Genomic DNA, 19,819 nt, shown 5'->3' with positions numbered 1-19,819 from the left:
GAGGAAGGAGGATGGAAACCTGTCCATGATGGACTCACCTGGTCCACTTTAATGTAAGCACAGACACATGCCTATAACTATAACCATATCTAATACCCTTAAAATATCCCTGCAATCCAGCCGCATGTTTTTCAGACATCTGCTCATGAATAACAAATAATAAATACAACCAACAATGATATGTATCCAGCAGAATTAACAATACAATATTCAATTTTTCAACTGCTCTAAAAAAAAACATCTCTAGAAATTCAGGAAAATACATTTGATTTTCTTTCCTAACAAAGTACATGCTCCAAAAGAATGCATGTGACCCTGCCATATTTTGTTTGGTGGTTATTCAACCTGTAAAAAATAAAATAAAACAATAGATTCTCATTCAAAAAAAAAATATTAGTTAAGATAACCACCATTTCATACTTGTACAAAGTTGCTCTTTAAATCAAGTTTTGCACACAAAAGTTTTAGATAATGTTAAAATTGTATTCTCAATTTTAAAAGCACTATTTAACCTAAAAAAATAAAAAACCAAAAACCAAAAAAAAAAAGTCCTTAAAAACATTCCTTACATTTCTGTAAATAGGCCCATTGTGTGTAAAGCAAAACAATTACAATATTTACCAGGCTTAGCAACTTAAAATATCTTTAGAATTAAAAGTAAACTAGAAACCCTTAAACATAAATATATTTTAGGCATATCTTAATGTGGTGCACATATATCAAAATAATTACCATTTACACATTATTTTTAGTAGTTTTCTTTTTTTTAAAGTTATTTTTCTTAACACAAGTTGTTGTTTTTTTCCCCCGTTTATTAGGTATGTTTTGTCCAAACACATCAGTATAAAAGTTCTGTATAACAACTCAAATCAAAGTTGCGGCTTTTAAAACATAATTTATTTATTTTACTTTACTTTCACAATGCTGCTCCTTCTGCTTTTTAATGCACAAGGCCACTGAGTGCAGTGTTCCCACTTTTTAATAACCAGTCACAAAAAAAGCAGATTTCCCTTGACAAGGATATAAAGTCAGGTCCCAGTGTTAATACAGTCACTGGGAAATCTGATAGGTTTATGTAATGGAGCTGAGAAAATATAAATTCTTGCTTTGATTCAAGTACTCTCTGCCCATCCTTAAAAACTGCTACAGCAACACATTACAAAAACATGTAAATTTGTAATTCATCAAGGAGCAACCAGATGTTCTTTAGCAGATTTGAATTAGAATTGTAGCATAATTCTCAGTTTGCAAAAACAGAAAAAAATCACCCTTTTAAGATGTTACCTAGTTGCAATAAAATTCTGTGATAAAGCAAGGAAAGGATAAAGACAGACCAACACCGTCTATAGATTTCTGAATTTCATCTTAATTAAATGTATGCCAAACTTTAAAAGCTCACACATCCATCTGTAACAGCCAGAAAGTGTAAAACTGGCTTTTACTGTACCTTTGGTAACCAAGGTCACAAAACGTCCATATAGGAAGATAGCTGGATGTATGAAGGAGAATACACAGTGACCCAAATCATTTTTTTTCTTTTTACCTATGTGTTGGGCTTGAGTCATGGTAGAGGAGTGGAAAAAACAAGGATTTTAGTAGAAATGTTACAAAAGGACAGGGCAATCAATTGCCACTGGTCATCAGTTATACCATGTGGGCTGTGGCTAGTAATAAGGTTTACTTTCAAACCACACAACAAAGTTACAAGTATAAAATTTATACAAACTACTGAACAAATACATCAGTATAAAATATTCATTATTTATAAAAAGAATAGCCTTTTTTTTGCTTTATTAATATTGCAAACTGGGTCTCTCTTTAACATTCTAACACTATTAACAACAGAAATCCACAGGTCTGTCCTATACGGTGGCCCACTAGTGCAAAGAGGTAGCAACTCTACAGAGATCTACAGTGCCGTGAAAAATCATTTGCCCCGTCTGATTTTCTGCATTTTTCACAATGTATTTGGTCAGATTTTTTTGTGGGTTGTAGTAGTATATAGAGGGAGTCTGAGAGAAAAAAAATGACACCAGACTTTGGTGCTGCTTTGATTTGTTTGGTGTGCAAGGTAATCAAACATGCAATCTTCAGGTGTGAAAAAGTTATTGCCCCCCCCCCCCCCCCCTCTAGTTAACTCAACCCAATTAAAGGTATAATTAGGGTCAGCTGTTTGAATACTTTGGTTAACAACCAGGCCTGATTTGGGCTAGCCCTGCCCAATATAAATCTGACTAACTTTGGCTCTTATCATCAGAGTGAAGTTATCAGCACACAGGTTCTAGAGGCACATCATGCCACATCATTCCTGAAGACCTCCAGAAAAAAAGTTGTTGATGCCTATCAGTCTGGAAAGGGTTACAAAGCCATTTCTAAGGCTCTGGGGCTCCACTGAACCACAGTCAGAGCCATATTGTCCAAATGGAGAAAGTTTGGGACAGTAGTGACTCTTCCCAGGAGTGGCCGTCCTACCAAAATCGTCAAGGAAGTCACAAAGAACCCTAGAACAACATCCAGGGTATCTGCAGGCCTCTCTCCACGATCAGAAAGACACTGGGCAAAAATGGGATTCATGGCAGAGTAGCAAGGTGGAAACCATTGCTCACTAAGAACATCATGAATGCTCGTCTTAAGTTTGCCAAAAAAGCACCAGGATGATCTTCAAGAGTTCTGGAACAATGTTCTATGGACAGATGAGTCAAAAGTGTAACTTTTTGGCCGACATGGGCCCCGTTATGTCTGGCGAAAACCAAACACTGCAATCCACAGTAAGAACTTCATACCAACGGTCAAGCATGGTGGTGGTAGTGTCATGGTTTGGGGATGCTTTGCTGCATCAGGACCTGGACACCTTGCCATCATTGAAGGAACCATGAATTCTGCTCTGTATCAGAGAATTCTACAGGAGAATGTCAGGCCATCCGTCCGTGAGCTGAAGCTGAAGCGCAGCTGGGTCATGCAGCAAGACAATGATTCGAAACACATAAGGAAGTCTACATCAGATTGGTTGAAGAACAAGAAATTTAAAGTTTTGGAATGGCCTAGTCAAAGTCCAGACCTAAACCTCATTGAGATGTTGTGGCAGGACCTGAAACAAACAGTTCATGCTCGAAAACCCACAAATGTCACCGAGTTGAAGCAGTTCTGCATGGAGGAGTGGGCCAAAAATCCTCCACGGCGGTATGAGAGACTAATCAATAACTACAGGAAGCATTTGGTTACAGTTATTGTTGCTAAAGGTGGCGTAACCAGTTATTGAGTCTAAGGGGACGATTACTTTTTCACACAGGGGAATTGGGTGTTGCATAACTTTCTTTAATAAATAAATGAAATATGTATCACATTTTTGGGTTATTTGTTCACTCAGGGTCCCTTTTATCTAATATTAGGTTTTGGTTGAAGATCTGATAACATTGTCAAAAAATATGCAAAAATGCAGAAAATCAGACGGGGTAAATACTTTTTCACGACACTGTAGCTGCAACCAGGCGACTGAAACGGGGCAGTCACATCTAAATAACTGCAGCCGGATCCAAAAACAGGCATGTGCATCACTTAGAAAGTGTCTGTTGGAAGTACAATTTTGTGCTGAAAGTTCAATTTTATTCCCTGGGAGTAAAATCTTGTGCTGGAAGTTCAATTTTATGTCACATAAATGACCTTTTTTGGTGAATGTCACCATATCTATGAGTCAGAGACACTTAATTGCAAAGAATATATTTAAAATAGGCAGAAAGACAATATGTCTGCTTTATACTGCAGTTATTCAAACTCCTTTATTATTTCTTTAAATGGATTGCAGGTTTAGTTAAGAATGCCATATTCGTTACATAATCCATTTCCAAGATATAAACAGATAAATACCAAGATGAAACAGAAATATTGGCTTTCTGACAATTTTTAAAAATATTTTCTTTGCAATTAAGTGTCGCTGACTGGTAAATATGGTGACATTCACCTGAACCTTGCTTTACCGGAAATAAAAACTAATTTATGGCATAAATTGAACTTTCAGCACAAAATGTTTCTTCCGGCAGGTGCTTTCTAAATGATGTGGCTGCAGTTGTTTTGATGTTGCCATCCTGTTTTATGCTCCTGGTTGCAGCTACTTCTTTGTAAATTTGCTACCTCTTTCCACTTCTGGGCCACCGAAGTCATAAGTACCTTTGAGTTACCACATTTTACTTACTAGCCATGGCCTTGCTGTATTCATTGTAAACTGCTGTCCATTGTTTTGATTTGCCAAAGACTGTTTGTCCATTTAATATTCAGAATCACAATTAACACATTGGCAAGGATAGAAAGGTAAGAGCACAAAAGGTAACATGGAAAAAAAAAGTACAGCAACTGTTTAATTGTTATAATTATACAGTTATTGCTGTAAAACAGACACAATGTTGATTTTAAATTTTCCATACAGTACATTAACCACAAAATAATAAATATGTTTAAACAACTGCAAATTCTAACTGGACCACAGCTAGAAAGGAAATGGTTTAATGATTACAGTGTATACTATAGTACTCTAATCTCCGATGTGAAGAGAAGTGGTGCACTCTAAACACAATCCACTATGTTCAAGACAGCAATATGAAAAACAGGTATACAACAGAATACAAAACTTTGACTTTTATTGAAAAAAAGCAAAGACTATAGCGTCCCTGCAGGATTAAAAAGACAACAACATTTAGAACCGCCAGTATTAAACCTAAAAAAACCTACAAATTGCATTACAGCATCATGCAACATACAAGGCTCTATATTAACCCCTTGCAGTACCTCTTGACTTCACAAAATAATTAAATTAGCCTTTTTTTTTTTTTAACTTCCTCTACCAGCTTTCTATATTTTTGTTTTAGTTCTAGATTGTTTAAAGCTGTCTCCTTCTCCCAAATACAGCTTTTCCTTACAAAAAAATTGTTTGGATTACACCATATTTGAGGACATTCATTTAGTTGATATTTGTGCCATTCTTGTCGGAGAAGTCAATCAATTAATAATACATTAGATTTAAAGTGTGTTAAGACGTTGATGAACAGTCTAAAACAATGCACTTATAAAGTCAATGAAACCAACCCCCACCCAATAAGAAGATGGTGCAAAAAAAAAAATAATGTTATTCCAATAGAGACTGAGCCTTATTCACAAACTTCACAAATTAAATCATGAGACTGTTCTAGATTACAGCCTAAAACAGTATCATGTCAACTGTATTTAATACATTAAACATAAAAAAAGATTGTGAACATCGCTCACTGGGTTAATATAGAGCCTTTGGAATAGCACACAAATTGGTTTAATATTTTAAGAAATGTTTACATTGTAAAACTTTTGGTCACACAAAGCTATAAGCTTAATCACACAGAGAACGCAGGGGGCTGGCCTACCCACCCTACAGCATTAAAGCGACTAATTTATTATTATTTTTTTTTTTGGACAAAAAGAATAAAAAAAAACTAGTGGTCACTAAATCTTAAGAAAAAAACAGAAAAAAAAAAGAAAAATTGTGCTCCGTGACTAAACTCGCTCATCATATTGACAAAATAAACCCTTCAGCATTCTGTACACTGCACAGGAAACTCAGACGACTGCAGCAGTGTAGCTTTGGCAATGTAGATCATCTCTTGATTTGTAAAGGAACATTAAAAAAAAAAAAAAAAAAAAGGGATTCTCTGCTACCCAAACTAATCGAAGGTCTGGTCTTTGTAAATAAACATCAGCAGCCTTCATGTCTGTCCTTCAGTATAAATAAAACACGGTGATTCTGGCATCTGGAGGGGGAAAAAAAACAAACAAAACAAAAGTAGTCAGTGTCGACTTAATTTCCAATGTTAACCGTCTACCAGGGACCATAGATACAGACTTGTAAAATATCAAAAGCACTGGAGTTCAACCAGAGCTCGTCCAGACTATTTGAACAACATAATCTTTGACATCACTAATGTGATCATGCTACACAGTCTCATTTTGTAGTGCTGTAAAAGGGTCTTTGCAAAAGCCCCTCTGTGGTGGAACCAGCTACTGGAGAAGTTCAGGAATGTTGTGTCTCTCACTGCCTTCCGCCACCTCCTCAAGACTCTCCTGTTTACACTGTATTTGTAGATCTCTTGATCTATCCCTCTTGCTATGCATTGGACTTGACCTATGCACCACATCACTGATCTACTGCACTACGAATATGTCATCGTAGGTATAACTTGTTGTAATCCTAACTTGTTGCATCCTATTTCAGATTGTATTTTAGTAGTATTATTTGCACCTACTGTCAACTATACTGTATTTAAATATATTGCTTGCATTGTAACCCTTTAAGTCACCTTGGAAAAATTGGCCAAATAAATATATAATAAATTTCAAAGCTTTTACATATACAGTGCCTATAGTAAGTATTCACATCCCCTCCCCTCCCCTCCCCTCCCTCCCCTCTCCTCCCCTCCCTTCCCTCTCCTCCCCTCCCTTCCCTCTCTCCCCCCCTCCGGGCTTTGACTGGGCCACTCTAGGACATTCACTTTCTTATTTTTAAGCCACTCCAGTTTTGCTTTGGCTGTGTGCTTGGGGTCATTGTCCTGCTGAAAGGTGAATCTCCATCCCAGTCTTAGGTCTTTTGCAGACTGAAGCAGGTTTTCCTCAAGTTGCCTGTATTTAGCTCCATCCATTTTGCCCTCTACCCTGACAAGCTTCCCAGTCCCTGCCGATGAAAAGCATACCCATAGCATGATGCTGCCACCACCATGCTTCACAGTAGGGATGGTGTTACCTGGGTGATGTGCTGTGTTGGGTTTGCGCCAGACATAACGCTTTGCATTTAGGACAAATAGTTCAATTTTTGTTTCATCGGACCACAGAATCTTTTGCCACATCTTTTCAGTCTCCCACATGCCTTTTTGCAAATTCCAAGCAGGATTTTACATGGGGTTTTTTCAGAAATGTCTTCCTTCTTGCCACTCTTCCATACAGGCCAGATTTGTGGAGTACCTGAGCTATTGTTGACACATGGACAGTTTCTTCCATCTCTGCCATGGAACACTGTAGGTCTTTCAGAGTTGTCATTGGCCTCTTGCTGGCTTCTCTGACCAATGCCCTTCTTACCAGGCTGCTGAGTTTGGGAGGACGGTCTGCTCTAAGCATATTCTGGGTGGTGCCGTATACCTTCCACTTCTTAATGATCGACTTGACTGCTCCAAGGGATATTCAATGCCTTTGAAATCTTTTTATATCCCTCCCCTGATCTATGCCTTTCCACAACTTTATCCCGGAGATGTTTTGAAAGCTCCTTGGTCTTCATAGTAGTATCTTTGCTTTGAATGCACTACCCAACTGTGGGACCTTACAGAGACAGGTGTATTTAATCTGAAATCATGTGAATCACTTTTATGGCACACAGATGGACTCCATTTAACTTATTGTGTGAATTCTGAAGGCAATTGGTTGCACCTGAGCTTATTTAGGAGTGAGCAAAGGGGGTTAATACTTATCTAATGAAGACTTTTTTCACACATTGAAAGTGTTGAGTTGGTTGTTTAAATCAAAGGAAAAAAAATCCAATTTAAATAGATCAAGATTTCAGGTTGTAACACAACAAACTGTGAAAACATCCAAGTGGGGTGAATACTTACTATAGGCACTGTAAATGTATTCTCTTTTCCACGTGTAACTCACATTATCTAGTTTCCAATTCTGTCTCACGTCTGTTTGTTTGTTTTTTTTTAAATAAAATCCTTAACTTATTTTCAAAAAGTTTTGGCTTACCAACATTCATTGCCACATGCAATTCCATTATCCAGAATGGATTGCCAAGTTTTTATTATATGTATAGTCTAGGACAGTGCTTCCCAACCCTGGTCCTGGAGGACCACCTACCCTGCTGGTTTTTGTTCCAACAAACTCTCAATTACTTAATTGAACCCTTAATCTAAGTAATAATTTGTTTAAATTGGACTTTTTAAATCATGTAACTTATAAAAAGTTGGAGAATTCAAGTTCTGTATGCAATTTTATGCTTAACTTGGAACTACTGTAATCTGTTTTGCAAGGGAATGGGTAACCTTAAACCATCTCATTTTTCTATAAATAAGTTTCAATGATGTAATAAAAAAACAAGCAAGTAGGAGGACTGACAAGTGGATAAGGAAATTAACAGTTAACCATAGTAATTCTACCTTTCATCAAAATAACTGGCAGCTCAAACACAACACGTTTAATAACATGATTATACAAATATTATACATATAAATGGATGTACAAACACATTTGATCAGACGCTTCCTTTATTTCTATCAAAAATGCAGTGTGTCATGCACTAAAAATAAAAATCTGTCAGTATCTGTAAATTGGTTTGGTTGTGTATGCAATCAGCATGTACCTGCAGATATGTAGATCAGTGAATGAGATTTGTAGCTGAGCGAGCAAGCATGTAAAATGAGTGGAGCTGAAGTTAATGGGGTGAAAATTTTGACAAAAGTGTGAGCAAAGTGGCAAATATTACTGCTATGCAGAGAAGTGAAAAATATCCAAAGCGGACATACAGTACTCCCTCGCTAGAAGGCTCTTGGTTATAACGCGCCTCGCCTATACTAGTGATTCATGCAATATTTCTACAGTAAATACAGTACCGGTGTTGTTCAAACTGTAAACAACTTCTAAGTCTAACTTCCATTTCTGTTTCTCTCTTTTGATACAGTATCTGAACTGAAGAAAAGCTGCGCTGGCACTTTATAACACAGACATCTCATTCAACATTAGTTTTATAAATATTAGGCCTATAACATGGTTATCTTTCCTAATGTATTTACATTTTTGCTGCGAGAGGAGCTGCGGCTCTTCCCCTCGCCGGACCCGCTCTCCTTCTCACACTTGGTTTGCTTGTCTGTCGCTTCGAACTGAACTCCAGACCGCCATTTAGCCAGGCTATTTATAGTTTAAAAACTGCTGATTAAAATGATCCACGAGTGGGAATGTTACCTTTTTTTTTTTTTTTTTTTTTAATAGCGCGTGGATTATGGTGCTTTATGCGTGGTTAATTCACTGAAAGTTACATTTTTGCTTCACTAAATGTGCATTACAGAGAGGGAGTTATTTTATTTTATATTTTACTCAGATGGGTGTTATTATGTGTCCCGCGTTATAACGTTCATATTGTGTATCGCCCGAGACCCGCATTACAGCGAGGGAGCACTGTATTATGAAAGTGATGGCATGATGTTTTGTACAGCATGTAATGTTCCTGTGGATTACAAACTAAAAGAAAAAGTAAGCTGGTGACAAACATATTGAAAGCGATTTACATAAATGAAAGCCACACGCCACTGAATCTGTAGTAGGAAAGACAGCTATACAAAAAAAAACGGTGTGAGCTGTTTTCTGTAGACAGAAGAACAAATGCATCGGAGAACAGAAGTTTATCGACGTAGAGGCTTTCTTTACAACATGCTGTTTCAGAATTGTGGAAAACTAACTAAGTTGTACACTCTACAGAAACGTAAACTTGTCAGTAGTCAAAAGTAATAGTCTTTATATTATTGGTTTTGGTGTACTATTTAAAAGCTGGTGTCTGTTGATGTAGCTATTATTTTTGTTTTTTTGCTGCACCTTGCCCGTGAAATGTACTAAAAATGACCGTGCCAAAATCGTAGCCTCAATGATATGTCAGTTGTTGCTTCAGCAAATAAACTAAAAATAAAAAGGCGAAAGGAGGTGGAAACCGAACACCCTTTAACTGAAGACAGCTGTGTTCAATCAGAACTCATGAAAAATGTAGGTCACCGTGACCTAGATTCCCAAAAAAGGGAATGTAATGACCTATAAAAATATAGCATACTGCAACAAGATGGCATGTAGCAACATCGAATTCAGAAAGCTTCCGCTTGATAAATGTCTGTTTTCAACACAAGGAAGCATATTGCACTGCAAGACTTTCATATAATAATTTTTGGTGCTACTGTAAATATGAAAGAGTGAGGTATGGGTGCATCCGTTTCCCAGAATATGCAGCGCTGTGGGAAATTATAATCCTTATGTACTAGCTGATTGTACTGTAGCTAGCCACTGTGTGGAGGGACTCACCTGGTTACATGCTAATCATCTGATCTGGAGAGCCTTCGTCTGACATGTCGTGGAGGCTCCCAAGTGTCACTATCATCTGTTTCATCGTCGTCATCGTCATCTAAACCACCCCCAGAACCGTGACTTTCTCCTACACCAACTGCCACTTGGTTTTCTTCCTGCGATTCCTCCTCTGGCTCCTCATTTTCCCCACTGTCATCAAATAGATCTGCACCCATGTCCTCTCGCCTCCGAATCTCTGCGAACCAGTCCCGGACCTGCTCATAGCCCATGTTGGACTTTGAAACAAGTTCGTCCAGGTCTTGTTCATTTAGAAATGAATGCTTCAAATAATACTCTTTGAGGATGTCTTTTCCCGTCTTGAACTTCATCACCGCGGGGGACCTGCTCCAGCTGGCTGAACGCTTCATAGCCCTTGGTCTTCCTCTGGGCCTTCCTCGCCCCCTGCCTTTAGATCTTCCTCTTCCTCTCCTCCTGTATCCACTCCCATTAATAGCGCTGATGTTGCCACTCTGGTAGTAATAATACCACTTCAAGTTGCCATTTTTCCAGGCATATCTCGTGTCCCCAAACCAACTGACAATGTAGGCCCTTGGAAGGCCACTTTCCTCTGAGAGCTTTTGATACTCCTCTGATGAAGGCCACTGTGTACGCACAAATGCACTCTTCAGGATATGTAGTTGCTCCGGGGTCTTCTTGCCAATCTTGTCCCTGCCAGACTTGGCTTTGCCACTGGAAGACGGAGTCTGTGTCTCCGTTTTGATAGCGACAGTAACTTTGGCCATTTCACTCTCCTTCCCTTCATGTTTTGTTTCCCCTGATTCTGGTGCCTTTCTCTTTTCCGTGAACCAGGCATCAATCTCTCGTCTGGTTAGCTTGGTCTCTGATCTCAGCCTATTCAGTTCATCGTCTGTGGGTGTGTTGCTCTTCTGAAAACTTTCCTCCAGCACCTGAAGCTGCTCAGCCGTCTTTTCCTTGAACTTCTGTAGGGTAAAGTCAGGGAAAGTATTCCAAGACTGTTTACGTGGCTCCCTAACGGGACCCGACGTGGGAGAACCTGTAGTTTCGTCACTTGAGTCGATCACTATGGTGGTGCTGCTGCTGCTGCTGTTGTTTTGTTCATTGGAGACAATAAGATGGTTGTTCTTTGAATTGCGCTGGTTGTACCTTGTGTCGCTGAACCACTTCTTAATCTCCCCCTTTGTGAGTCTTGTCAATCTCATGAGCCGGGCGATTTCCCCGTCGCTGGGGTGCTGTTGCTTCAGGTAGCTGGCCTTCATCTCGGCTAGCTGCTCCTTAGACTTTTTTGGACGCAGACCGAAGAAGTCAGGGCTTAGGGCAGAGTTTTCCTGAGGAGTCAGTGGAGGAGGTTGGACAGTGGGAGCACGTTTGTTTTCCACAATGGCTGGGGTAACCTGGGTGGCAGGTTTTGGTAGCTGTACTTGATTGTTGACACTAGCGACTGTCAGAGTGATTGGGGTGGTTACTGGCATGGGGTTTGCACCACCAACCTGTGTCAGAACAAGGCCTGGCTGACCCACTATTTGGCAGGTCTGAAGGATAGGCTGGAGACCATTTCTGGCGGCCGAGAGGTGTGCTGGAATGACTGTGATGGTCTGTGGCATGGTGTGCACTGTGCCATTGAAATGCTTTCTCCTGGCCTCATCCACCTCCTCTGGCGTCCAGCTGACTCCATGCTTAAGGCGCTGGGCGGAAAACCAGATCTTTATCTGCTCCTCTGTGTACTTGGTCTGGAATGACAGACCCACAATCTCAGATAGTGTTGGGTAAGGGAATTTGTTGTAAGTGTTAACCAGCACAGCGTTGTTGTCCATAGAGCCATTGTAGGTTGGAATGCTGCTGACAGGGATCAGGACTTGAGTTCTAGAGCTTTGTTGGTTCTGCAGAGCAGACAGAACCTGGGCCAATCCTGCAGGAAGAACTGTGGCAGAACCGATTATTGTCTTGTTTAAATTCTGTGGCGTTGGGTTGATGACAATGCTTGGCTTTGCAGGTTCCACTGGAGCCGGTAGTGCTGGCATTTCAGCTGGACTAGGTGTATTCAAAGCTGGTGTATCGACAGTGGGCTTAAGAATAGCTGGCGTATCGACAGCTGCCATAACAACAGCTGGCGTATCGACAGCTGCCATAACAACAGCTGGCATATCAAGAGTGGGCATAATAGCTGGCGTATCAAGAGCTGGCATAACTGCAGCAGGTATATCGATAGCTGGCATATCGACAGCCGGCATCTCTTTAGGCTCTTGCTCACTTTCACTTTCTTTGTGGACTTCAAGGTCATCAGCAGCTTTAGGTGTCACAACAATCCTCTTAGGCTCGGCTTTATTCTTCATTTTCATGATTGGGGTTTTGCTGAACGGAATTCCTACTGCCATCGCATCTTCGCTCTCCTCGTTCTCCTGCTGCACAAAATTGCCGTCAAAGGTGAGGTCACTGACCGTCTGCTCAAAGACTGTCTGGTTGTTGCGTTTCACCATTGTCAGCATGAAATTGTCCTCCTTGTTGTGGTAGCGCAGGTTGTGGTCTGAGAGGGCATCGTATCTCTTAGTCAGAAAGTTACACTCCACACAGACATAAGAGGAGTTCAAAACCACAGTTGGATGCTCAGAATCAACATGAAATGTAAACATGTTGAGATCTGTCGTCTGAAAGCTGCAGTATTTACACTCGTAGCCTCCTTCAACCCTTTTGGAATCTGTGTCTAATAGATTATCGGTTTCAGGGACGTCCTCCTCACTGGAAACACTTTCTGCAGCAACAGCAATGGGATTCTCGACAGGGACTTCATTTTGTACCTCAAGCCCTTCCTCCATCTCCAGATCTGGGTACTGTTCCTCAGTTTGCATTGGGAGGACCATACATGGTGTTGTGGATTTTCTCTTGCTTGCCATTTTAACAGCAGTGATGGAGATTAGGCAATATAATCTGAATTTGAATCTGTTTTCTGCAGTCTTCTCCTTTGTGTTTCACTTGTTCAGTTCACTGCTATTCACTTAAATTGTTCAACTAATATCAAAGACACATGATTACAGCATCATAGTGCACATTTACCTGTAAATAAAAAAGAGAGAGTTAAATGTTATATTGGAGCAGCCAGGTTTAACCAGGAGTTAAAAAACAAATAGATCATATTTATCTCAACTCTTTTCTCAATTGATCAAATACTTTTGGTAAATACAACATTACAATTTTGAATACTCTCCATTTGTTTTCAGTAAGGATACAATAATGAAGCTTCCTAATGCAAACACAAAAGCTTTGGAAGCCTTTTCCAGTTCATACATCCTTTTTCAAAGCGTCTACTACCTATCTCTATTTCTTTCTAAAGGGAAAATATTTGCCAAAAGCTAGAAAGACATTTGTAAGACAAACAGCGTGACATCTGATTGGCTCGCAACATTCTCTAGGTGTGTAAATATGCGTATACAGCAAAGAACCTCTTAACAGTACTAATTTATTTCCCTTAGTATTCATTGAGTATTTTAATGTAATGCAGCCTGCTATTCATCCAGCATAATTACAAAAGAAGAATCAATAACCATTTAAGCAATCCTATTGCAGCACTATGAACTGAAGGTGCACAGGTACCTTACGATTTATTTCTAGCAGGATGATATTCAATTACGAAAAAAATAAATAAATGATATATAAAGTGGACCTATATATAAACTTGTCCACTTTTCTTAGCATTTTTAATCCCAATTACACACTTCACGGTAACACTGATATATACAGTTTTTACATATTTTAGTATCACTTGGTCATACCGGTGAACTGGAGGAAAATTACTGGCAAAATTAAAAACATCAAATGGAAGTGTAATTTGTGAAAGACATCAAGCACATTTGCCATGTTTTTACTAAAACTGTCTGCTCCATGTTCATAACAAAACAAAATGATGACAATGGTACAGTAGGCTACACTGTATGAACTTTTTCCAATAATTTCTAGGCAATGTCTAGGAGAACTGAGAGTTTCTGCATAAAAACTAAGAGTCCCAGGGGCATAGTGTACACTACAATAAGAACTCAAAGTGTACTGTCTCTATACCCAAGAAATGCCAAACTCCCATTTAAAATGATTTAACATGTAGGTTTTTTTGTTTTTTTTTTGTTTTTTTTTTAATTATTTTTTATTGTTTTCTCCCCAATTTTGTAATGTCCAATTATTTTTAGGCTCAGCCCACCACTACCACCCCTCTGACTCGGGATCAGCGAAGACGAACACACGCCGTCAGCCGACCGCTTTTTTTCACACTGCAGACTCACCATGCAGCCACCCAGATCTACAGCGTCAGAGGACAACGCAGCCCTGGGCAACTTACAGGCAAGCCTGCAGGCGCCCGGCCAGACCACAGGGGGGCGCTGGTGCGCAGTGAGCCGAGGACACCCTGGCCGACCTAGCCCTCCCTCCCGCTGGGCGGCGCTTGGCCAATTGAGAGTCGCCCCCTGGGAGCTCCCGTCCTCGGTCGGCAAAGGAATAGCCTGGACTTGAACTTGCGACGTCCAGACTATAGGGCACATCCTGCACTCCACGCGGAGCGCCTTTACTGGATGCGCCACTCGGGTTTTTGTAACCATGCAAAAAAATAAGTTACTTGCTCAAATGGTATCCGAGATAGAAGAGGTAACGGTTTACAAAAGTTTCCTTTGGACTTATTCATTAGGTAGAAAGCATGTTAGGGTGCAATCATTGTGCGTTCTCTATGCCTAAATAGGGCTCAGAATTTGTGCTTGCTAAACACTTTTACATGTCCATAAAAATGTAAATTAAAGTGGTTGTAGCTGAAAAAATAATTCCATGCATCGTACCGGTTTTGCACTTCAATTTGCTAATGTACAACTGTGCAGTTTTGAAAGAAACACCTTGCAAACATGTTTCATTTTTAGATCTGGTTTTTCAGTTTCCATGCCTTACTTGCAGGCAAAAGTTATTTAACTGGTGCTGTACCACCAGATATCGTGCTTCAAAACAAAAATAAACGAAATGTGGGTTTCTTTTAAAAACTACACATTTCAGACCTATATAGTGAATGGATGTGCATGGCGTGGAAAATGTATTTTGTTAGCTACAATCACCAACAACGAAATGTACAGTGTACAGTTTAGGACATCCTCAGTCGTCACCCCTCCTCAAGTCAGTCATCACGACTCCTCGAGTCAATCCTCACCCCTCCTCGAGTCAATCCTCAGGCATCAGTTGTTTTTTTTCGGGGAGAGTAAGGGGTTGGGCGGAGTCGTCTGAAACACCCAATCAAACAAGAGCAAAAAAACTTTCGGTGCTTCTATTGGATGAAACAGATGTCAGTGTAGCTGCTGATTGGTGCATGCGTGTTTACCTCACAGCATCATGTTATGTTATGGGAAGCCTATTCTTGTTCTTTTTCTTCCATCAAACTGCTCCTGTTCGCACGTGGTGTAACCAATCAACATGAAACTTGGCAGGTATCATTCTGTATAGATCACAGTTCAGATGCAAAAAAAATTGCACTCCTGCATCAACCAAGATGACGGCCTGATGCATTTTTTGGAAAACCTTTCAAAATCGGTGAACCGATTGATCTGAAACTTTGCATATGTCATCAGGAGTTGCTGTGATAAATTTTACTATCAAAATGGCTGCCACAAATTTTACCGAAACGCGCCCCGAACAGCAAACTGTGTTATTTGAAAGCTGTTTGACCAACAAACTCCAAACTTGGTAGGCTTTGTCCCGGTGACAATGGAATACAAATATGTCAAAATGGTGATGTTTTGTAAAACAATATGGCCGCCAGACGTACATTTACATCTTAAATTTAAAACTGCCTCAGTTGATTAACGGTTTATTTGACTAACTCCAAATTTCACAAGCATCATCCCTGTCACTGTCAATACAACTGAATCTTAAAAAAAATAGTGTTGACCCGAACCAAAATGGCCATCTGACGCATTGTTTTTTTTTTTAGAAACCTTTCGAAATCTTCTTCTTGGGACCCAGTGAAGTGATTGATCTGACACTTGGCATATATCATCAACATCCAAACCTGCTTCAAATTTTGTAAAGCAGCAGTTGCTGTGATAAAATTTCATATCAAAATATTGCCACCAAATTTGACAAAATGTGCACCAAACAACAAACTGCTTCTGCTCAAAAACCATTTAACCATCTTACTCCCAACTTGGTAGGCATCATCTGGTGACAATAGAATTCACAAAATGGTGTTGTTTTGTTAAACAAGATGGCTGCTGGCCCTGCATTTTCTTCTTAAATTTAAAACTTGATTAACTCCAAACGGTTTACTTGATTAACTCCAAACCTGAAAACCATCATGCGTGTGTCAGCAGGGGTCGGCACCATGTCGAGTGGTGACGGACATTAAAAAACAAAAACCAAAAAAAAAACACCTTGGCCATGGACAAACAAAACGGACATTCTGTATAATTACGTTTGTGCGTGTGTTAGACGTATTCACTGCCACGGACATGCGTGTCCTTGTACGGACAAGTTGCCGACCCCTGTGTGTCAGTACAATTTACTTTTTCAAAAATTGTGTTTGTGCATGAACCAAGATGGCCTCCTGGCGCATTTTTGGGAAAAAACTTTCAAAACTTCTTCTGGAGAACTGGTGAAGTTACTGGTTTCAAACTTGACAAATATCAAGAACTAAACCCGCTTCTTCCAGTAATTGCTTAAGTGTTTGGTACTGGTACTGGGGCTTGGGAGCTATAAAACTGCCTGGCAGTTCTAGTTTAATTTGTTATGTGAAGCACTTTGAGATATCTTATGAGAAAAGCAATATATAAAAATAAATTGATTGATTGATAACCCCGTCATTAATCATTTTTTGATTTAATAAAGTGTGTGTTTGTGCAGGGACTGGGTAAACCCGCAACAGCGAAACTTAAGTTTGCATTTTTTCTATAACAACGAAATCATGTCTTCATATTGTCTTTTTATATTATGAATTCTTAAAAAAAAAAAAAAAAAAAAAAGGTTTTACACATCAAAATGTAACAGAAAGCAATCTCAAATTACACATGTACTATGGGGTACATGGGAGAAACTTGCTTTTTCTTCACAAAGACACAAATGTCTACTTTCTAATGCTTTTCTTCAGAAAATATTAGATGGTTTTCTGTTACACAAAAAAAAGTTACATCTGATGCCGTATGCTGATAAGATTTGCCTTACAATTTAAATCCAAACAAATTCAAATAATGAGACTGCACATCGTACCTTAATTTTTTTTTTTTTTTTTATAAACACTTCCAGTATACATATTAAATGCTGAAGAAAGGTAAAAACCAGTCAATCAGCATCTACATCGGTTTCATCCAATAGAAGCACCGAAAGTTTTTTTGCTCTTGTTTGATTGGGTAATTCAGACGACTCCGTCCAACCCCACTCTCAACGAAAAATTAAAAAAAAACCTTGAGGAGGACTGATGCCTGACGACTGACTCGAGGAGGGGTGAGGATTGACTCGAGACGGGGTTAGCACTGACTCAAGGAGGGGCGACGACTGACTCAAGGAGGGGTGACGACTGAGGATGTCCTAAAATGGACACCGTAGAAGTGGGCAACTATCACTGAAATCTGGTTCCTCTATTAAAAAGATTTGTACGCTGTGGCTACAAATGAAACAACCTACTACCTGTAGATTCTGTCACCTACATTTACATAAATGCATTAAAAAAAAACATACAGTAGTGTGCAAATTTATTAGAACAAGTCAAGATTTGTCATTTATATCCTTTATATACCTACCGGCATTAAAACCTCTGGGTGTGAGAATTCCAATTTTCAGTCAGTAAATCGGTGATATAGAACAATAGCTACCTGTGAGAAATAGTTAGGTCACTTTGTGCTTAATAAGGCATCTTAAACAACTTCTAAAAAGTTTCATTTGTGGCTGTGTTCCTTTTCTCATTATTTTAAATTAATTGCATGTGTGGCCTACTAACGGCATCTATAAGTTAGACAATCACTAATTTGCCTATTTTCAGTTACAGTGGTTTAATTTCATATGCACAACAAATCAAAAGAACAGATGCAATTGGGTGTTACAGTACACTGTAGTAATACAATAACAGTATGCATGGTCACATCATTGCCGTTGAGATATTTAAGTACTGTATAGTAAATATTAAACTCAAGCGAGTTATTTCATTAACCTTCTACAAAATATGTGCAGAAAGCAATACCCTACATTAAACAATCACACACAGCAGCATCAACCCAAAAGGTCAATAATAAAAGGTAGTTTTATAGTATTTTATTGATTTATTAAAATCAACCACACACACACACAGTTCATAAAATGTTATGGATCACAGGGAGTTCCATAATGGAACACCCTATTCTCACTACATATAATTCCACAAATTTCCAAAGCCTAACCAGAAGCAAATTCATATAGCAGGATTTGAATCATGCTATATGAATATAAAAAGAAAAGGCATTTTTAAACGTGACTGTACACTGTGAATTACGAATTGTTATGCACCCACTGTAGCTTGGAAGAAAAAAACAACAACACCACTAGAGCTTACTACCCAATTCCTCATTAGTACACACCATTATTATTAACATCAAAACAATCCTGGCTTCTACTATTAACATTAGTAACAGTATCAGAAACTGCTAAATCAGTGTTAAAAATGGTAGGGTAAGAGTGGTCTAGGTTCTACAACAAAACAAAACAAAAACATAAACGCAAGTGGTCTAGCATAGATGATCGGAGCCAGTGCTCATTTGTTTCCGTCTCAAGATACTGTGCGAGATTCATCCATGATTAAACAAAGGTCTACCCTTCACTCCTGACTGAGCCTTGTGCTGGCTGTGTCTGACGGCACTGATGGGCTGCCCTCTGTCTAGGGCGATATAGAGCAACATTTCAAGACTTGGATACATACCAGCAGGAGCACTCAATCCACAGTCCCCATTCGCTGTAGTGGGCTCCCCTTCTCTGCGCTGCACCCTCTATCTATTCCGCGCTCGCTGGCTCCCTCCCTCCCTCACCGTCTTCAGTACAAGTTACTGCAGCAGTCGCAGCGTAAGTAGGCAGAAAGGATGCACAACAAAAAATTCAGTTCGTTTTCTACATGCGCAGTATTTATACACACTTTACATAAACTCGTCCTGCCCCACTTTTCGGTTTAGGTAAACAGATTATTTGATTAATGTATAGTGAAAAAATAAAGATTCCCATGGCGTTTAAGTTGTTAAAATTTTTAAATGTAGTTTTTTTGTTTGATTTTTTATCCGGCCTGGCGTCATCAGCGACGAATCACGCCCTGCCGTCATCAGAAAGCGATCACCCAGTCCTTCCTCTTTCGCGTGACCGTAAAGTGATACGTATTTATTGGTGCGACTGTGCTGTGGAAATTAAAGGTTTACATTGCGGACCTCGCTGTAGGGCACCGGGGAAAACAGCTTTTTTTTTTTTTTAAACCACCTCACACTTTACTGTATTGTCCTTTCAGATTAAACTTTTAAAAGTATTTAGACCTATATATAATTATAAATCATATGTTTATGTATTTTTAATATTTAAATCAGTTATCTTCTATTTCATGTCGAACAGATGGCATTCATTTAGAATTTTTTCTCAATTTATTATTATTATTATTATTATTATTATTATTATTATTATTATTATTATTATTATTATTATAAGTGACTGCACCAGGCACATTTGTAGATGTGCAACTGCTAACATTTTACAGCCCTTTCGTAAACATGACCATATCTAA

The 19,819-nt window shown here is 39.1% G+C and overlaps 1 protein-coding gene across 2 annotated transcripts; it reads right to left on the bottom strand.

Moving 5' to 3' along the window:
* Nucleotides 1–4,614: 4,614 nt before the first annotated feature.
* LOC117399317 (zinc fingers and homeoboxes protein 1-like) lies at nt 4,615–19,414 on the bottom strand. 2 transcript variants are annotated; one of them, XM_033998411.3, is made up of 4 exons: nt 18,980–19,414; nt 17,832–17,903; nt 10,063–13,134; nt 4,615–5,771 (listed from the first exon to the last, which is right to left on the bottom strand). In XM_033998411.3, exon 3 carries the CDS (start codon nt 12,972–12,974, stop codon nt 10,074–10,076), a length of 2,901 nt encoding a protein of 966 aa, XP_033854302.2. In that variant the 5' UTR covers nt 12,975–13,134; nt 17,832–17,903; nt 18,980–19,414; the 3' UTR covers nt 4,615–5,771; nt 10,063–10,073. The 2 variants fall into 2 exon arrangements, with proteins under 2 accessions (XP_033854302.2, XP_033854301.2); XM_033998410.3 differs by lacking the exon at nt 17,832–17,903.
* Between the last annotated feature and the right edge of the window lie 405 nt (nt 19,415–19,819).

The sequence above is a fragment of the Acipenser ruthenus genome, chromosome 4 (assembly GCF_902713425.1).
Source record: "Acipenser ruthenus chromosome 4, fAciRut3.2 maternal haplotype, whole genome shotgun sequence".
NCBI lineage: Eukaryota > Metazoa > Chordata > Actinopteri > Acipenseriformes > Acipenseridae > Acipenser > Acipenser ruthenus.
This window is presented reverse-complemented; position numbering and strand designations above follow the sequence as displayed.